At 37.3% G+C, this 20,053-nt stretch overlaps 1 protein-coding gene across 1 annotated transcript in view; it reads left to right on the forward strand.

Moving 5' to 3' along the window:
- The window catches only part of LOC136857325 (ubiquitin domain-containing protein 1), a 42,635-nt gene extending 24,582 nt beyond the window's left edge, over window positions 1-18,053 (forward strand). The window contains exon 5 of the mRNA XM_067135914.2: window positions 16,089-18,053. Coding sequence (XP_066992015.1) covers window positions 16,089-16,241 — 153 coding nt within the window. The 3' untranslated portion in view covers window positions 16,242-18,053. The remainder of the gene's footprint in view (window positions 1-16,088) is intronic.
- The last annotated feature ends 2,000 nt before the right edge of the window (window positions 18,054-20,053 follow it).

Genomic DNA, 20,053 nt, shown 5'->3' on the forward strand with positions numbered 1-20,053 from the left:
GTACTGTACAAAAAATGCATTTAGTGGTCCGCAACAAGGGCGCTTTAAAGAAGTCGAAAATGAAATTGTGAGGTATGTGCACGAAAAACGCAAGGGGGGGGGGGAGTTCAAACCCCACTGTCGGCAGCCCTTAAGATGGTTTTCCGTGGTTTCCCATTTTCACACCAGGCAAAGGCTGCAGCTGTACCTCAATTAAGGCCACGGCTGCTTCCTTCCCAGTTCTAGCCCTTTCCTGTCCCATCTTCGCGATAAGACCTGTGTCGATGCGACGTAAAGCCAATAGCAAAAAATAAACCCGCAAGGGCGGAATGGCCATGTGCTCACAATTTCACAGACCAGATTTTTTTTTTTGCTAGGGCTTTACGTCGCACCGACAGATAGGTCTTATGGCGACGATGGGATAGGAAAGGCCTAGGAGTTGGAAGGAAGCGGCCGTGGCCTTAATTAAGGTACAGCCCCAGCATTTGCCTGGTGTGAAAATGGGAAACCACGGAAAACCATTTTCAGAGCTGCCAATAGTGGGATTCGAACCTACTATCTCCCGGATGCAAGCTCACAGCCGCACGCTTCTACGCGCACGGCCAACTCACCCAGTCAGACCAGATCAAAAAAGTTTTACACAACGAAAATAAAAGTAAATCTTGAATATAAAGGAAGCAATCGAAATTTACATTGCAAAAATTGCTAATGTAACCAAGCCAAATGACCATACACACTTAAAAAATTCCCCCTCTTCACTCTACTCACATAACATCTGGACAACACATAGGCCTACTCATTAAATTAGCTTTTTTCATAATAACAACATTTAATAGTTGGTCTCTATTTCAATTCCTTACTTTATTCACCTAAAAATCATTAACTTGCAATCACCCATATTACATAAAAGTACATTTTAACATGAAGTAGGTTAATAACCCCTCTCCAGTGTTGATAGAAGATTCCACAGCACTCCACTCGCTCCGCCCTATTTCCCTCTCCCTCTCCACGGTAGAGTATACTAGATTCTAACATCCAATATGAGAGATCCACAACGCTCCACATGGCCCCTCCCATGCTTACCCTCCCCTCTCTGCGAGTAGTGTGCTTTATGATATAGATGTTGTTGATACACAAACCTTTCCATGACCACAGTACTAAAATAGTGTTTGGTGACAACGGACGCAGCATCGGCAGTCTAGATAAGTACTTAAGTTTTTCATTTTATATACCGAGCTCGATAGCTGCAGTCGCTTAAGTGCGGCCAGTATCTAGTGTTCGGGAGATAGTAGGTTCGAACCCCACTGTCGGCAGCCCTGAAAATGTTTTTCCGTATTTTCCCATTTTCACACCAGGCAAATGCTGGGGCTGTACCTTAATTAAGGCCACGGTCGCTTCCTTCCCACTCCTAGCCCTTTCCTGTCCCATCGTTGCCATAAGACCTATCTGTGTCAGTGCGACGTAAAGCAACTAGCAAAAAAAAATTTTTTTTCATTATATTAATACTTGTAAATTTATTTTTTGTCATTACTGGTTCATGTTATCACTAAACTCTCTCTCATTGACAAGTTTATGCAAAGTAAACAATACTGTACATGTATAATCATGTTTTAAGTGATTTGATAGAATCTGAGGATGTCCTTGTAGTACGAAACATGTCATTCTTTTTATAATACCGTAGTGTGTATTTTTACAGGTATGTTTATAGTGTAATAATTTATATTGTAATTGCAGTGTGTTTGACAGACTGGAAAGTTTTTGTTACATTTAACTAAGTCTACACTGAAAAGTATGGCTTCATTCTTAACAAAATGTCTTTAATTGTTTTCTCTGTTATTGAAGTTCAGAGAGTTGTAACATTGTCAACTCACCTCTGCTGCATTCATCATTTTCCGCTGCTTTCTTCCCAATATTTGACATCCACACACTGCCACAGCTACGGGACTACTGTCAGCCATTTACCTGCATCAAACCTGGATGACGTTATCGGCTCATCAACTATACACTCTTCATGGATGTTCTCGGCGTTTCTATGCCATGTGTCATGATTTCCCCTGTACCTCCCCTCTCCAACTGACCTATATAAGCAGCACTCTGCCTACTACTTCAAGGCGTTCTTCCGCTGTTGGAGAGAGGGGAACATCTTTGTACTATGCTGAGGTAAATTTTCACCTCAATATGGGACTTTACTATTCGACCATGAGGTATTGTAAACTTCTCATTTGTAAACCTTGCATGACTATGTTTTAGAGTAATTGCACTCGTTCATTATCGATAAGAGAGAAGTGGATCTCTGATTCCTTAAATACATGCTGTTGGAATATACGTGAAGATGAACATTATTTTGTCAATACACTCAAAAACCTTTCGTACTTCTGTGCTTTAAATATTTTTCTACTTTGAAGATCTCTTATATTCAACTTCTGGATTGTTAACTTCATTCTATTGGGCCTAAATGCATCTCTGCTGTATTGACTGTTTTCTAGAACTCATCAACCATAACGCACTATTCTCTATTCAGGTCAAGTCTTATGCTATGCCTGTACTTGGTATTTTATAATGCTGTTGTTTGGTTCGCTTTCCTATTCAGTTGTTTTTCCTATTTCCCTAATGTTTCTTGTTGGTTGGGAAACATCTGTGTTGTTTCATGTCCATGTTTGTTATTGCCCAGCACTTGAATATGTCCCTTCCACGATTCCTTTCTATCTTTCATGAAATAGTAATAATAAACAACCCTACCTGTCACAGAGTGTAAATATTAATGTTGGAGACACTGTATTTTAGAGGAAACCAATACATTAAGTCGTCTTTTCAAATCCCTGAATGATTGATGCTTTGAAGCTACTACAGATGTACGGACATTGAAGGCAAATAGGAAAGGTATGTTAACTCATAAAAGCATTGTATTCCATAAAGACAGGTCACTGGAAAGAATAGGAGCATATATGAAGAATAAACACATTGGCAGATCAGTGGCAGGTCACCATCATCTTCATCTTATTCCTCCTCCTCTTCCCTAGCAGACACCAGGTCAAGATCTGTTCTCAAGCTGCCATGCCACTTGTTTTGAGACTTCATTAATCCTCTTGTTTCCAAATTTTTCGGTGTGGGCTTGGCTTATTTATTAAGCCGCAGGTTTTCCGAGTCACGGTCAGTCTGTTTATCCCAGGTCGTCTTGAGTGTTGTCCTTCGAACCATCAATGGTGCTGGTTGCTGCCACCAAAGGAATCTGTATGGTAGACATAGCCAAACCACCTAAGTCTACTACACCTTCAGTAGTTGTAAGTACCAAGCAAGTTGGGTCATGTTTTTTCATGTTTTCTCATTTTCACACCAAGCATATGCTAGGACTGTACCTTAATTAAGGCGACGGTCACTTCCTTCCCAATCCTATCCCATCATCGCCATAAGACCCGCCCGTGTCAATGCGACATGAAACAAATAACAAAAGTAAAATTGTAGCTGTAAGTAATGGAATGGAACAGACAAGTGCAAATTAAGCCATATATAGAAAGATAGGAACACATAACAGGAAAAGGGGGAACATTGAAAGGAACGCATAACAGGAAAAACACAATGACAGGTTAGTATGGGGAAGAGGAAGAAATGGTAAACACGTCCTTTTGTGTTTTCTGTTTCTCCCTCTTCCTTTCTTTTCGATGTTCTTCAGTAGTTGATTGGTCATCAATTTGTTCCTGAATATTTCTTTTTTTATTTGTTCTTGGAGAGTAGCACTAAGAACATCTCATCTGAAAGACTTCCAGCTTTTGTAGGTTTTGTTTTTTATATTTCCATGTCTCGTACGAAAGTGATGGATCTCTGTCTTTAGCGTGATGTTGTTTGCCCACAAGCACCACCTAAGTGGTGCGATTGCTGTTCCTGCTGCCTGTCCTGTTATGTATTTCTACACTTAGTGCACTTCCTTCTCCCAAATCAGTGCCCCACAGGTATTTGAAGTACTGGACTTGTTCGGTTTACATGCCATTGAAGTAAAGCTTAGCATGCCTGTGTCCCATCCATCGTTAGGGTGTTGTCAATGCAAATTAACCCCTTAAGCGGGGAGCTCGGTACATACCGGCTCACTCCCAGGTGGGGAGCAATTTCCCTGATTGAAGAAAATATTTAGTTACTTGATTAAAAACAATCTTGGACTATAATGAACTATTGAAGGGCCCTAAGAGAAATATTTACTTGAATATAATGTACGTATTTAATTGTTGGAAAATTCTATTATTTTATTTCTTCGATACTTTGTGCAAGAACGTACTAAGTGCTTTCACACTGTGATATCAAAGTTACTTCTTCCTAATAGCAAAACTCTGGTTTTCGTTTATACAGTAACTTTATATTTTAGGCAGTTTACTAACAATCTCTGCCTGGAAATAAATGTTTCCATATATGCAAATTGCAGATTTACAAAGTTCACATGTACTTAAAAGATTTACAATGGAATAAATTATAATACTCGTGAAATTTTCTGTTATGTTGGTTAGCGCTTTCGAGGGATCAAGTTTATATAGCCTACCTACAATTCATAAGTGACACACACAGACTATGTATATTACACTACAATACAGGTGATATTTACAGTCTTCACGGTGTTATGTTGTTATGATACACACGGAAGCAGAACATGTTATATAACCTGTCTCAACGTTGCATAATTTATATGATTCCATTCCGAAACGCGATTGTTTTCTTGGTATGTAAACTTCCACCCTAGCCACACTTTCCATAGCAACAGATTCTCATCAATTGACACTTTGCCATCAGGGGTATAAGCTTCCGAAAATTTTGCTAACAGGTTGTCAAATACTGGATTTATCTTATATATTTTGGGAGGAATTTGTCCATTATTTACCTCATTGTCAGAGAGATGTAAAAAGCTGTGGAGGAAAATATAATAATAATAATAATAATAATGTTATTGGCTTTACGTCCCAATAACTTCTTTTGGGTTTTCGGAGACGCTGAGGTGCCGGAATTTAGTCCCGCAGAAGTTCTTTTGCATGGCAGTATATCTACTGACAAGAGGCCAATGTATTTGAGCACCTTCAAATACCACCATTCTCAGCCAGAATCGAACCTGCTAAGTTGGGGTCAGAAGGCCGGCCAGCACCTCTACTGTCTAGGCCACTCACTCCGGCGAGAAAAAATATCTTCTTGGATCAACATTTTCAGTATAAGTTGACGAAGAACTTGCACTGGTTGAATTGTAATCAGTATTATCTTCACCACTGTCACTGTCATAATCGCCAATTGAACTGGAATCGAACACATACTGCCTCTTTTGCGACTGCTGAACATTCGCATCAGCTGGGCCCGAACCCTGTACATTCGAGCCTGCAGTACTTATTCCAGGTATGTTCCTGTCACTTACGAAGTCCCCTTCGGCAGAATTTACTTCACTAATATCACCATTCTCCCCACTAAATTCCAACATTTCGTTTATCATGGCCCGTAAATCGTCTTCCTCTAATGGTGGGGGCCAGTAATTCCTTTTAGACATTTTACCGGAAAAAGGATCAAATAGAACCCTGGTCTCTGCAGTTTGGACGGAAATCATGAAATGAGCCTGTATTACGGATGCGTACGATAATAAATGTTGTGTAACTCGCGGTAAACACACACTCCAATCGTGAAGGAAGAACTCAAAACTGGGGATAATAAATCAGGTCACAGTTCCAAAATGTCATCAGAGAGGTCCGTTCAGTATCATAATTTCTAGAAATCCCTTCTACAGCAATATTATTACATCCAAGGGATGATTAGGCGATGAGCTAAAGCTTCAACGCGAAGCTATTAGGCCTTAGGTCGTTCTTGCCCGGACGTAAGCTGCTGCCTTTATGTTGCAACTCATGGATGACACATTGGTATTGGGACAACATAGTTGAAAAAATTCACATCAGAGGTCAGACTCATCCAGAATACGCTGCTGAAAAGGAAATAAACCTCTGCGGGCAGGCAACTGAGAAAAAAAATGTAATCTGAATCGGCGGATATATCTGCGTTTCCCGCCGAGCAAGCGACTTGCAGCTGCGGATCTCGCCGCATGGCCCACCGAACGGGTTAAGACAAGCACAGACTTCAAAACACAAAGGGGCGAAGACAATTCCACATCTTCTTGGTCCATTTCTTCTCAGCAACAAGCAAGCTGGTCTATGCTTCCTAGCTGCATCAGAGAGACACGTATCAACTCTCAAATGTGACTAGCCTTAACACTTTGTGCACTATTGCAATATGTGATATGGACGCGTTGCCTTTCCTGATGTAGACGGTGGCATGTCTGGGCCCAAATTTGTCCTTCATTTAAATGCTATTGCGCAGATGTGCTGTTCACAGCTGGATGGTTGTAGCTAATTTAGTGTCCATTAGAATAAGCAGTTATCGAGATTGCCAGTCATCAGCCTAGATATACCGGTAGTTTGCGAATCCACCTCCTTGCCATGACCTCTACTGAAGTGCTCTGTATTCAGCACTATGAGAAAACACAGCTGTGTTACTATGTAAACATGTCATCACGCTGGCTCAACGATAGTGATATTTAGGATATTTTGTTAGATCGATGATGGTGATGAGGGCCCATCTGGACATATCTTCAGTCTTCACGTGGGAAGTGTAGGATAAGAAGAAAGTAACTGAGCTCGATAGCTGCAGTCGCTTAAGTGCGGCCAGTATCCAGTATTCGGGAGATAGTAGGTTCGAACCCCATTGTCGGCAGCCCTGAAAATGGTTTTCCGTGGTTTCCCATTTTCACACCAGGTAAATGCTGGGGCTGTACCTTATTAAGGCCACGGCCGCTTTCTTCCCACTCCTAGACCTTCCCTGTCCCATCGTCGCCATAAGACCTATCTGTGTCGGTGCGATGTAAAGCAACTAGCAAAAAAAAAAGAAGAAAGTAGAGGAAGAGGGAAGAAACGTAAGACAAAAATAAATGTAGGTGTTCTTATATTCCTGCCCTTTCAGTCAAGATGGCCCCTCAGTGAGTGTTTGATGCCCATCCTCCTAATGCTGGAGAGTAGAAACAAACTTGTCAGGGGCTGAGAAGAGATGGATGTAGAACTGGGATTGATAAGGAGAGGGCCCATCTATCAGTGGCAGCTGGTGGTATCTGAAGCTGGGTGTTGCACCAAAATGATGTTGCATTTTTAAATGAGAAGCTTACAGAAATAACAAGAAACCCTATTATCATTAAGTAATGAACTGTATTCCTATTAAAATTTATATATATATCCAGCATTTGAAACGCAGGAAATAAGAGGCTAATTATACAGTATGACTACAGTTATTCTTACCTCACTTGGATTGAAAATTTGCCCCCCCCCCTCCCTGTTTTTCATTGATGCTAACTTCTGTCACCCTTTGATTGAAGTCTGCGATCTCCATCACCAGATCTCTTTCAATGGGAAACATTGCCAAGGCCGACAGTCTTTCCTGGGTCATCGAGTTCCTTAAAGTTTTTATTCTCTTCAAAGTAGAAAAACATCTTTCTGCTTCGACAGACGTCATAGGAATTTTAAAAATTAACTTGAACCGTTTCAAGCACTCAGTGAACATCCTCTCTGGGTTGGTGATTATTATAAACTCTGCTAGACTAACAGCACCCAAGTGATCTGAATTCTTGTTCTAAATAGATGGGGAAATAGTTCATGGCGTAGTTTCAGTTTGTCCAAAACCATATACACTGGACACACTGTCTGTGAGATACCTTCAGGGAACTTAGAAGAGTACAAGGGGAACTTCTCTGAAAGAAACAAAGAAGCTACAAGATGACCTGAGAAACTAAGAATGATCTTTAGCCTGGGAAATTATCACATCGCACACTTCCTTTGCTTTTGTTTTCTACTCTGTCTTATCCCATTTCTTTTTCTGCAATAAACAATCGGTAGGTTCGTTATTGCTCGTGAAATCAATTTCTTCTCAGATCTTGGTGGTGATATTTACTTCAAATGCTGAAACGGCCGTATTTGCAGAACCCACATCCGTGTCTCCGTGTTGTAGCTGACCGAAGAGAACGTCGATTAGTGGCATAACTTTACAGAAGAACTCCAGCCAATAATTGAAACTACAACTGAAATAACCTTTTCATGACCAAGAGCCTGACAAATTGTAGTTTCATTTACTAGAGAATCACCTTCTAATTTTTGGTTCATACACTCAATAATGTCTTCCTTGCAGTCATTTATTGTATTTACGCATTGTGATTGAAAATTTCACCTAGTAGGACAAGCCCGTGGCAAACGTTTCCTCACCAGCTCGTCAAGTATCGTGGGCCGCTGTGGACTGTTGTAGAAGTATCGGTGGTGCAGTACAGCGTAACCTAGTGGCGCGCATATTACCGTTGCGAGAGAATAGGAAGTAGGGATGAAGTCACCTCTGCAGGGTGGTGCAATCTAACGGGGACATTTGAAATTGTTTCTCGATAGGGGACATGCTTGTCTCGTGCAACTCCCTAGGACCGGTACTGGCGGGCATGCTACCTGGTGCTATACACTGTGTACAGACTTAGGCTTGTCCCTGCTGAAACTACATTGCGGCACATTGTGCGCTAGGGAGTTGTTGTAGGAATGCAAACCCCCCGAGTTTGATTCAAACACGGCAAAGTTTATTGGTATGTTACGAAGCATTAGTACATCGAACGACCAAAGATGGTTGGTTTAACACATTTTAGTATATATGTTAGGTTTATTAAACTACAAAAAGGGGGGGGAAAAGACGACAAATGAAGTGTAAAATGATTGGGAGTTGTGCAACACTGCAACAATACCACGCATTGCCCTTGCTATATATTTGAAGGCAGCAGTGTATGAAGATGTGGAGATTGTCCTTTTCCTTTTGTATTTTAATGTTTGTCCTTGTATTCCCTTTTCTGTTGCTCCCTCTTCACACACTGATCTGCCATTGCACTTGTATGTTTACAGACATCCTAAGGGTCATCTTTCTAGTCTGCATAGGACAGGCCAAGATAGCAGCACAGTTAAATGACATGCAGGGATGATGCAAAACTTTTTTTGTGTGTGTGTTTATGATCCCCTTATAGTCATGTAAAACTACAAGCATACTTTTTATTACTTAAGGAAAACACTTAACATTTAATATCATTTATTTATTTTATTTATTTATTTATTTATTTATTTATTTATTTATTTATTTATTTATTTATTTATTTATTTATTTATTTATTTATTTATTTATTTATTTATTTATTTATTTATTTATTTATTAATTAATTAGTGCCTTTTGAGTGGCAGAGTTAGGGCTCAAGGCCCTCTTCTTACTCACACTTTTGGGTTAGGTGCCCATATATCATACAGAATCACAAAATTTTGTTTTATTCTGAAGCCAAAGGAGTATCTCGGTATTTTAAGTTTCAGTTATATAACATAAGCTACTTACCAATTGGATTGTATGTAATTAATCACAGTGCCAACTTAAGCCTAGACAAAATAAAAATGTTATATATTGTGGACTGAAAATCCTAAAAGTCATAAATGTGATATTTCCATGCAAGTGCACAGGTAATCTTAAAAAAACTGGGACAGAAGGATGAAAAACAGATACACTTGCATAACAGAAATTTCCTATGGCTTTATTTTCAGGGCATTTGTGACATTTAACTTACCGCATAATCCCAAATACCACCCGCCACCGAATAGGACCCATGCACCTGAATTTCTAACGGTAAAATTTGGAAAAAATTAAATCACATGTTGGCTTCCAATTTTTTAAATTTCTGAAAATGTGTCACAAAATTTCTCATTTAAAACACTTTACAAGTAATGAAAACACTAAAAACACCACAGTGAGAAATAAAACTAGTTCAGTGTACAAATCAATCACGATTCAACGTCATCAGAACTACCACCATTGGAACTTTGATCACTGTCACCTTCATATACATAATCATCCTCGCTACCATCCATAGAAATTGAATTTCCACATTTCTTAAAAACATTTACTCACCAAGTCATTGGAGATGCGATCCCATGCAGTCTTTATCTATTTGCATAGAAGTTCCACTTCAGGTCGTTTCACTCATCCAGTTGGTGTCAGTGCATGATTGCCAGCAGATGCCATCCACTCAGTGTAGAACTGTATCAATGCAGCTTTGAAAGGCCGGTTCACTCAAACGTCCAATGACTGTAGCATAGAGGTCAGTCCTCCTGGAATTATTGCCAGATGTATTTCCTTTACTTATCAATTCCTTTACACTGTCTGTAGTATGCCCGCAATAACTGTTGAATTTAAAGATAAAAATTTCATTGTTCCGTATTGAAAGTATTAACGTTAAAATTGAATAACTGAAAAAGAGGTTCAACCTATTCAATATATAAGAAAAAGAAATGTAGTGATTACATTCTTATTTAATAGTAATTAGAAATTGGGACTGGTTTCGACCATAGTCCAGGTCTTTTTCTTTTTCATATGCATTGTTTATTATGTTTTTTATGTTTTGATCGGGTGACGATGACCTGAACTATGGTCGAAACCAGTCCCAATTTCTAATTACTATTAAATAAGAATGTAATCACTACATTTCTTTCTCTTATGTATTGAATAGGTTGAACCTCTTTTTCAATGATTCAATTTTAACGATAACTGTTGAATACAAGCACGCTCTTCTTCTGCAATAAAACTCCCGAGCAATGCTGCCAATCACTCTTCACCCAGCCCTTGATTAGCTCACAGTCCATCCAGCCAGATTCTTGGGTTTGAACGAAAATATCAGATGGCAAATTTCCTTTTGGAAGGGTTTTTCTTTTCAGAGCCACATATTGAGAAAGTTTGGTTCTGTCTGCTAAAGTGCATAACATTACAGTACAGCATTGCTTTTCATTACCACCTGTCCTGATAGTAACTATTTTAGAGCCCTTAATATGAACTGTATTGTCTGGTGGCATTTCAAAATAAACGGGTGTCTGATCAGCATTCCCATTTTGAGAAATCAAATAGGAATTTTGCTTTCGCAAATGTACGTCTTTGCATACACAATCCGTTTCTTCAATAAAAGTTCCATATCCATCCATGGCCTGCAGTAAAACCCTCCTTTTCAAGTTCCTTTGCGATCTCTAATTATTTTATCTTAGAAGTGAAGCTTCCACGGTGTGAAGAATTATTTAATTTAATTTCCGGGTTGAACCGTGTTGTACTTGTGCGCATATCATGTACAGTTTGCCGACGTTTCGAATACATTGCAGTATTCTTTGTCAAGGCGACTGAAATACCCCTACTCGATCCGAGGTAATCAGTCTCCCAGGCAGAAATTACACTACTAGAGTGGCCTTGATCTTGGCCTTTTATATCCTAGCCAGGACGTCAGCCAGAAAGGCTAGGATATAAAAGGCCAAGATCAAGGCCACTCTAGTAGTGAAATTTCTGCCTGGGAGACTGATTACCTCGGATCGAGTAGGGGTATTTCAGTCGCCTTGACAAAGAATACTGCACTGTATTCGAAACGTCGGCAAACTGTACGTGATATGCGTACAAGTACAACACGGTTCAACCCGGAAATTAAATTAAATAATCTTAATTATTTTAGTTGACACATTTGTCGATGCACCATAACCTAGTTCACGTCTTTCGGTCACGTATTTATCAAGCCGTTCTTCAATTTCAGAAAAGTGTGCACTCTGCAAACGCTTTTTTGAATTCATCACTTCTTACCACTGATGCTTCATCACTTAGAACACAAAGTATTAATCAACTGCCACACCATGTGGTTCCGATAACTCTGAAGTAAGTGACAGAGCAAGATTTCAGCCTTGCCGAGTGTCATGAAACCGTTGTTGGCGTGTCTTCGGAACAATGTATTACGAGACCACGATATGAAAGGCTTAAATATGACCTGCACCTGAAATTAAGGAGCAATATTTCTGTAAAAAAGTGTGGGTGGTATTCGGGATTATGCGGGACATTAGTCACCGAAGAAAAATTTTGATACCTACCTAATGTTCACAATAGAGTAAAATAATATATTATTGGTCCACCTTTTCAATACAAAATGAAAATTACATAGGGACTAGTTTCGACCTAGTAATAGGTCCTCATCAGCCTGAAGTAAATTAAAGCGTAAATATTGAAGAAAACATAAACAATGTAAACACAAGTACAGTCTTTTTAAAGGTACATACTATGTGGGAAGTTCAGTAGAGATATATTAAAAATAATAACTCTTCCAAATGACGAAGCACTGAGCGGAAGTTATGTAAAGTTCGGTGCGCCGTATATTATAAAAGACCACTGTGCACTAAATGATGTAATAAAGAAGAATAGTAGGTTGAATGCTGGCTTCTTCTTAGCTGTTGTGTATTCGAAGAAGATTACGTCGTATTTTATAAGGTATTGAAAGACGTCAAAATACATGGATGTTGGAAAGACTCCTTATTTTTTGGAACAAGGCAATTGTTGCGCGAGGAGGCTTAGGAAACCAGAGAAGCGCTATATTATGTTAAAAAATTAATTTATCCAATGTTCCTCTGAATGATGATGTTAATTCAATTTTAGCCAAAGGTCCTAATCACAATTGGCCTAATCTTAATAAACTTGACAGCTCTACTACTATGATCTTAGAATCTGAACTAGCCATCAGTAAATTACCTCTCGAAAAAGAGGATGAAGTTAGGTTCGAAGTTAAACGTAAAATTAACGACATTCTTAACTCAAGTATGAACCCCAACATCCCTATCGACATTAAAGAATCATTCATTGATCAAAAGCGATTACGCGCTCTCAAAAAGAAGATTTCTGATAATAATCTTATTGTCACTAAGGCCGATAAAGGCAATACCACTGTTATAATGGAAAGAAACAATTATATTAATAAGACTAAAGAATTCTTTTCTGATAGTTCGTTCACTGTTGTTAAAAAAGACCCTACTCAAAAAATCCAACGCCTTCTTAAACAAACTCTTAAAAACACTTCATTCCTTTTAACTGAACAAGAAAAAACTAAATTTATTAGCATGAATCCAAGTCTTCCAACCGCTAAAGCCCTTCCTAAGATTCACAAACCCGGCATCCCTATCCGCCCGATCATCAATTACAGACCAAGTCCTCTTTATAATGCTTCTCAATTCATTCAAAAGTTTCTAAGAAGATATTATCATTTTTTGTCTAAAAAATCTATTAAAAATACTACAGAGTTGATCGAGAATCTTAATAACTTTCATATCCAACCTAACCATTCCCTTCACTCTTTTGACGTTGTTAATATGTATCCTAGTATTCAAACCTCTAAATTATACCCTATAATTGAAAACAATTTAGGCAAATACAGTCACCTAAGTGCTTTAGAAATACAAGACTTTATGTCTATCCTGAAATTGGTTTTTTTTCACTTTCGACGGTATTATCTACCAGCAGGAAGGTTTGGCCATGGGATCACCGGCTTCGGGCATCTTAGCTGAAATCTACTTAGATTTTTTAGAACATACTAAAATTGATAATAATAATAACTTCATTAATATTCTTTTTTGGGCTAGATATGTTGATGATACTTTGATAATTCTAGATGAAAGCACAACAGACGCAGCTTCTACTCTTATCAACCTTAATAATATCGACCCACACATAAAATTTACGCTCGAATCTGAATCTGAACAAAGAATAAATTTTTTAGACTTAACCATCATTAGGCAACTATATTCCTTAAAATTCAACATCTTCAGAAAGCCTACCCAAACTTCTTCCACTATTCATCAAGTTTCTTCTCATCCACAAATCCATAAAAGAGCGGCTTATAATAGTATGGTTCATCGAGCCTATACAGTCCCAATGTCTGAATGTGATCTTAAAAAAGAATTAAACAATATCCGTATGATCGCTAAACTCAATGGTTACAATAGTTCTTTCATTGAAAGTATTATCAATAAATACAAACATCGTCCTATAACCACTCTGAAAAAAGAAAAACCAAAAATTTCTTCATTTTCTACCTTCATGTTCAATAAAGATATTTACAAGGTCACTAACGTTTTTAAAAAACATGATGTTAAAATCTCCTTCAGAACCAACAATAATAACGCTAATCTCTTACACAACTCATCATCTATTAATAGAACTGATCCTTTTTCAAAATCTGGTGTATATAGGTTCAAATGCAACAGCTGCAATTCTTCTTATATCGGACAAACAGGAAGAAGCTTTAAAATACGATACCTTGAACATGTCAATGCCCAAAAACACAATAAATTTTCTGCAGTTGGTCAACACATGAATGATTATCATCATAAATTTACTGACATTAAACAAGATATGACAATTCTCAAAATTATGAATAAAGGACCCCTCCTTAACATAACAGAGAATTGCTTTATAAATTTAGACCAATATTTCAATCCCAATTTCAATCTCAATGACATTTCCGAAAAATCAAACATTCTTTTTGACCTGCTAATTCAACTTTTCAGACAATCAAAACCTAATATTAAAGGTCCGATTGTTCATTCAATTTTTACTACTTTTCTTAATCATTCTTCCATATTCCCACATCCCTCAGCCCCACCTTAAAAAAAAAACCTCATACCTTTATTTTCCTTCCTTCACCTCCTAAAAAAAAATCCTTTGATCCTTACCTACCTCCGTTTTTCTCTCTTCAGCTTAAAAAAAAATCTCATACCTTTATTTTCCTTCCTTCACCTCCTCAAATATTTTCCTTTGATCCTTACCTACCTCCGTTTCTCTCTTCAGCTAAAAAAAAAAAAAAATCTTACTGTCTCTTATTCAGAAACAAAATTTCCTTTGATCCTTTCCTACATCCGTTTCTCTCTTCAGCTCATCACATCATGCTTAAATTTTTCCTTTTGACATATTAAAAAAAATTAAAAAATCTTACTGTCTTTTATTCAGAATCAAATTTATGGTCCGCATTGAACTGCGAATTTATATCCACCTTTATTTAACTCCATATATGTTATTCCACCTCGTGAAACATCCATCGTCCTTCAAGATTCCAGAAGCAGAAGAGCTTTCTCCTAGTATCATACTTCGCATCGTCTATTAATTCTAGTTTATAAACATCTTTAAGAAGACAATGTTACGATTCTTTATTTTCAATTGATCTCTGAATGAACAACATTATCACTTAAGAACCAAGTTTTTTCGATTTCCATTTCCACAATTTATACGACGCACGGAACTTTTTTAAGGATCTCTATTTTTTAACATAATATAGCGCTTCTCTGGTTTCCTAAGCCTCCTCGCGCAACAATTGCCTTGTTCCAAAAAATAAGGAGCCTTTCCAACATCCATGTATTTTGACGTCTTTCAATACCTTATAAAATACGACGTAATCTTCTTCGAATATACAACAGCTAAGAAGAAGCCAGCATTCAACCTACTATTCTTCTTTATTACATCATTTAGTGCACAGTGGTCTTTTATAATATACGGCGCACCGAACTTTACATAACTTCCGCTCAGTGCTTCGTCATTTGGAAGAGTTATTATTTTTAATATATCTCTACTCAACTTCCCACATGGTATGTACCTTTAAAAAGACTGTACTTGTGTTTACATTGTTTGTTTTCTTCGATATTTACGCTTTAATTTACTTCAGGCTGATGATGACCTATTACTAGGTCGAAACTAGTCCCTATGTAATTTTCATTTTGTATTGAAAAGGTGGACCAATAATATATTATTTTACTCTATTGTAATCACAGTTCAATACGGATCTATCATTATGAAACTTATTTCTTTTAAATACCTAATGTTCTTCTAAAAAAACAGGTTTTATCAGTTTTTGAAAGTTTTGGCCATTTATTTTTTAAGGATCCTTTACAGTCAATTAGATTTCTGTACTTAGTTTCTGCTATACAGTTTTGTATTTGGAAAACTTTCTTAGCACCCTTTGTTCTGATACCCTGCTAATATTTCTGTTTTCCTCAATGATTCCTGGATGTAGGTTGGGGATAATTTGATATTTCTCTTGATGGGGAAATGAAATTTATATCAATCTGCCAAGAGAGTTTCTTTCAAGTTTACTCTCCTTGTTCTGTGGAAATATTGTGTATGTGTACAGAATTAAACTTGCTTTTTATCTTACTATTAATGTAATACTGTATGTCTTTCTGTGTATTTATATGTTTTTCTTTTTCTCTCCCTCCCAGAGTCAAGAAGGACTGGAACCTTCTCGACAGCGGTGGTTCTTTGGTGGCAAGTTATTAGGGGATAAGTTACGCATCGAAGAAGCTAAGATTTTACCTGGATACGTGGTACAAGTTATAGTGAATCATGACCAAATGTCCCGTGTGGAAAGTTGAGGTGTGAGAGCGGAAACACAGTGACCTGTGAGGAAGGATCCCTGCATTTAATCTTCTCATACTATTTATGAAATATAAAAAAATATATATATATATATTGCAAATTTTGAGGTGTACAGGTATTAATCTAACATGAAAAACGGGTGTTCATCAATTACTAATAATTTTATGTTGCAATTTTATTACACCGAGAGCATAGCGTTCGTACAGGAGAATTGAATGTATTTATTGAACTAATACTCAGTTTTTATTTTATTTAGGATAGATGGAGATGTTGCTGATATCTTGACAAGATCTCTGTTGAGTGCATCTTCTCATATCTGTTGTACTCCTTTTGTTATACATTATCTTACTTTCTGTTTTCTGAGATTTTTAAGAAATTTATCCTAGAAATTTAAAAATAACTTATTTTATATATAAAATTATTTGTCTTGGCAGATATTTTAATTTTGATGATAGAGTAATTAGCAGTGCGACAATAGTTCATTGTAAACCTACAGGTATATATACATATATATACCATAATCACAGATTTCATTGTTAGCAGTTTTGCTGCATAATGAAGTTGAGTTTGATTTATGTAAATCATTGGTGGTTTATAGAGCGGTATTCATCTTAATTGTTGATGTTAGGTTTTGAAATATTTATTGCATATTTGTGCAGGACATTTGTTTTAATTGTAACTGACTTTCACTTGCTTCTCTATATTGGTCTGAATTATGTGCCGTACTTTGTGTCTTTATTCCCATCGTCTTTCATTCTTGTGACACTTGTCAGCTGTTTTGAGGCTACTAGAGAGTATATAAGTAGTGAGGTTGTGCCATTTAGTTATTGTCTTTAATATATTTTAATCACTTCTGTTCCAAGGAGCATTACTTGTCAGCACACATTATATCCACATGCAATACTTGGAGTCTGTCCAATATATATGATGTTTGTACTTAAGTTTCTTAATGCAGGCAATGGAAATTATTTTGTTGTATATCTTTTTTCACTTTGATTTTTATTTTTTTAATTTGTCATCAACTTGTAACATATGTCTGACAAAACATGTTATTTCTTATGCCTTGAGGTGCAGTCTGTTTACCTGATATTCATCAACTGCATACTGTAAAAACTTTTTTTAAAGTAATTCCTAGCAGAAATTATTATTTTCTGAATGTTGATTTTTCTATCATCTGAGTAAGGAATTGGCATTAACATGAGAATGGAAGAGTTGCAAGTAGAAAAATGTAGCTTATTTTTTGACTACCAGTACATCCAAATGACCCATATTAACTAATGAATATGAGCGCATTGTCACAACTTTCCATTTTGCCAAACCTGTAATGAAATCACAGTTGTGAACCCACTGATTCCACAGCATTCATGCTGTGATTGAAAGCTCTCAGCATTACTGTTCACAGGTTTGAGTATTATTTCAGCCGATTTACTACATTCAGGAAACCGCAATATCCTGTATGATAAGGTATTGATCGGTACGTACTGACAAGTGTTCCGCTGTACTAGACCATTCATCATATCAAAATCAATCACAAATGCTGTGATCTGATGGAAAATTTTCCTAAACAGGAGTTTGCATTTCTTAAAGAAAATAATTCCGAAATTGAGATTCCTTAAAGCAGGAATCACTTACATAGTTTTCATGGTACAATGATGTTTTACTGTATTTGCAGTCTTTTGTACTTCTTAATTACCGGTTTAAGAGATTTTAAACAAAGGGAGGAACTAAAATAATGAACGTATGTCCGAGAATAAAGCAGAAGCTTATAGAGCCTGGCCCATATGGCACATTGTCTTCCAGCATCTAAAAGTAATTTCCAAATATCAGTAATGGATTAATTGCAGTTGTTGGGGAGTTTTTTCAAGTGTAATCACTACAGTACACATGTATTTACTTTAGTTGATGAAAGTGTAAATCTGTGACTTGGGCTAAACACAGGTAATACTGATGACAGATACCATCAAACAATTTGTATACTTACCAAATTAATATTTCACTTTAAAAGCTACATTGGCATTCATAAATAAGTAAAATTCAAGTAATAATCAGCAGTTTTGTAGGGTATCTTTGTATCTCCACGTCTCCATTCGAATGCCAGTAATATGACCTTGAACTCTGGCCTACTGACATAAACATCGAAATGTTGTATTTCCCACATATTTATACCAGACTAAATAATAATTACATTAAGAAAATGAACATAACTATATTTTATTCTCCACTGTTTTCATTATCAGACAAGTATGTGCTGCGAGAATACTGAAATAACATTGGTTCTACACCCGATTCATTTCCTGAACATCCCATTTACTGTCCGACAAAAGCAACAACTTTTGTAAGATAAACTTTGCCAGAACTGCTTTTTATTGTTCACTGTGTACAATACTTCATTTCCCTTCCTTTGTAACTGGCAAATTTTTTGAGAAACTGGGGATTGTCTTCAAGGGTTATTTCTGGACTAGATCGTCTTGAGCGGCATGTAGTTGTGTGGTTTCTTATATCACATGTGTGTATGCTAACATATTAAAACACAGTTATTGAAACCATAAGGTGCAAAACATGCCTCTCTCCCTCTTTCTTTCGTTCTTTCTTTCTTTCTTTCTTTCTTTCTTTCTTTCTGTTGCCTTTATGAGTTTCACTTCAGATTTACTTTTCTACAGCTATAGTATGATATCACTATGCCACTTTGTCACTTTCTCGGGGAAAACAGCAATTTGCAATCCCCCAGTTATTCATATTTGGATGAATAGAAAACCCTTTGCGTAACTCCTGATAAATGCCTTGATCATGGTGTCAAAGCAGCAATGTTTTTTTAGTATTGAAACCTTCATAAGGGTTTCTACATTTTCATCATCATCATCATGCACAGCTTCCAGTGATTGGCCAGTACTGTTTAGAAGATAAGCCTCTCCATCTTCTATCTTCCCACCATCTCTCTGTCATCACTTTGGTCCAGTCCTTTATTGTCTTCACCTGTTCCTACTCCTTTCAACCATCTGTCCTTTGATCCTCCTCTAGGTCTCCTTCCACTCCCATCTCATGTGTCATCCTGGGTATTATCTTTTTTTTTCCCCATTCTCTTCACATATCCATACCATTCAATTTTTGATTCCTATATCCTATCCTGGAGTGGTTCCACTTGTACAAGTTCTCAAAAATTTCATCTGACTGGTCTGGATCCTACTTTTCTCTCTTCCCCTCATTACCCAACTTTCTAAAGCATATGTCTGTATTGGGATATAGTATGTCTCGTATATCACTCTTCCGATGTTTTGAGGGACATCTGTACTCCACACCAAGCTTCTAAAAATTTTGAGGGCTTGTTTCCCCTGTTCACATATTTCCGTACTGTTTCTTCCATTTTCCTGTATTAAGCTGCCTAAGTACCTGAAGCTCTCCACCTTGCTCTCATTACTACAGTACCCGGTCTATCAATCTCCCTGGTTGTAAGCACAATCTCACTCTTCTTGTACACAGTTCAAAAAAATTAGGGGGAACATGTTTTTGAACATATACCATGCTCTACAAAACGATACCTCACACCCAGGTATATTACCATCTTACCATTGAAGTATACAAAAGAACATCGATGGAATCGCGTTCATTTTCAGAACACAAACGGAAATGTCCAAATAGGGGCGAAAACAAAGTGAAAACAGTCCTCCAGGGTGATTTTTATTACAGTTGGAGAGCTTTAGTATGGTGTATGTCCTCCACAAGCATTTATCACAGGTAGGCACCTACGTGGCACGCTCCGTATAAGTTGAAGAAGGTCACGTTGCGGTATCAGGTCTCATTCTTCAATGAG

This window comes from Anabrus simplex, chromosome 1, assembly GCF_040414725.1.
Source record: "Anabrus simplex isolate iqAnaSimp1 chromosome 1, ASM4041472v1, whole genome shotgun sequence".
Lineage (NCBI taxonomy): Eukaryota > Metazoa > Arthropoda > Insecta > Orthoptera > Tettigoniidae > Anabrus > Anabrus simplex.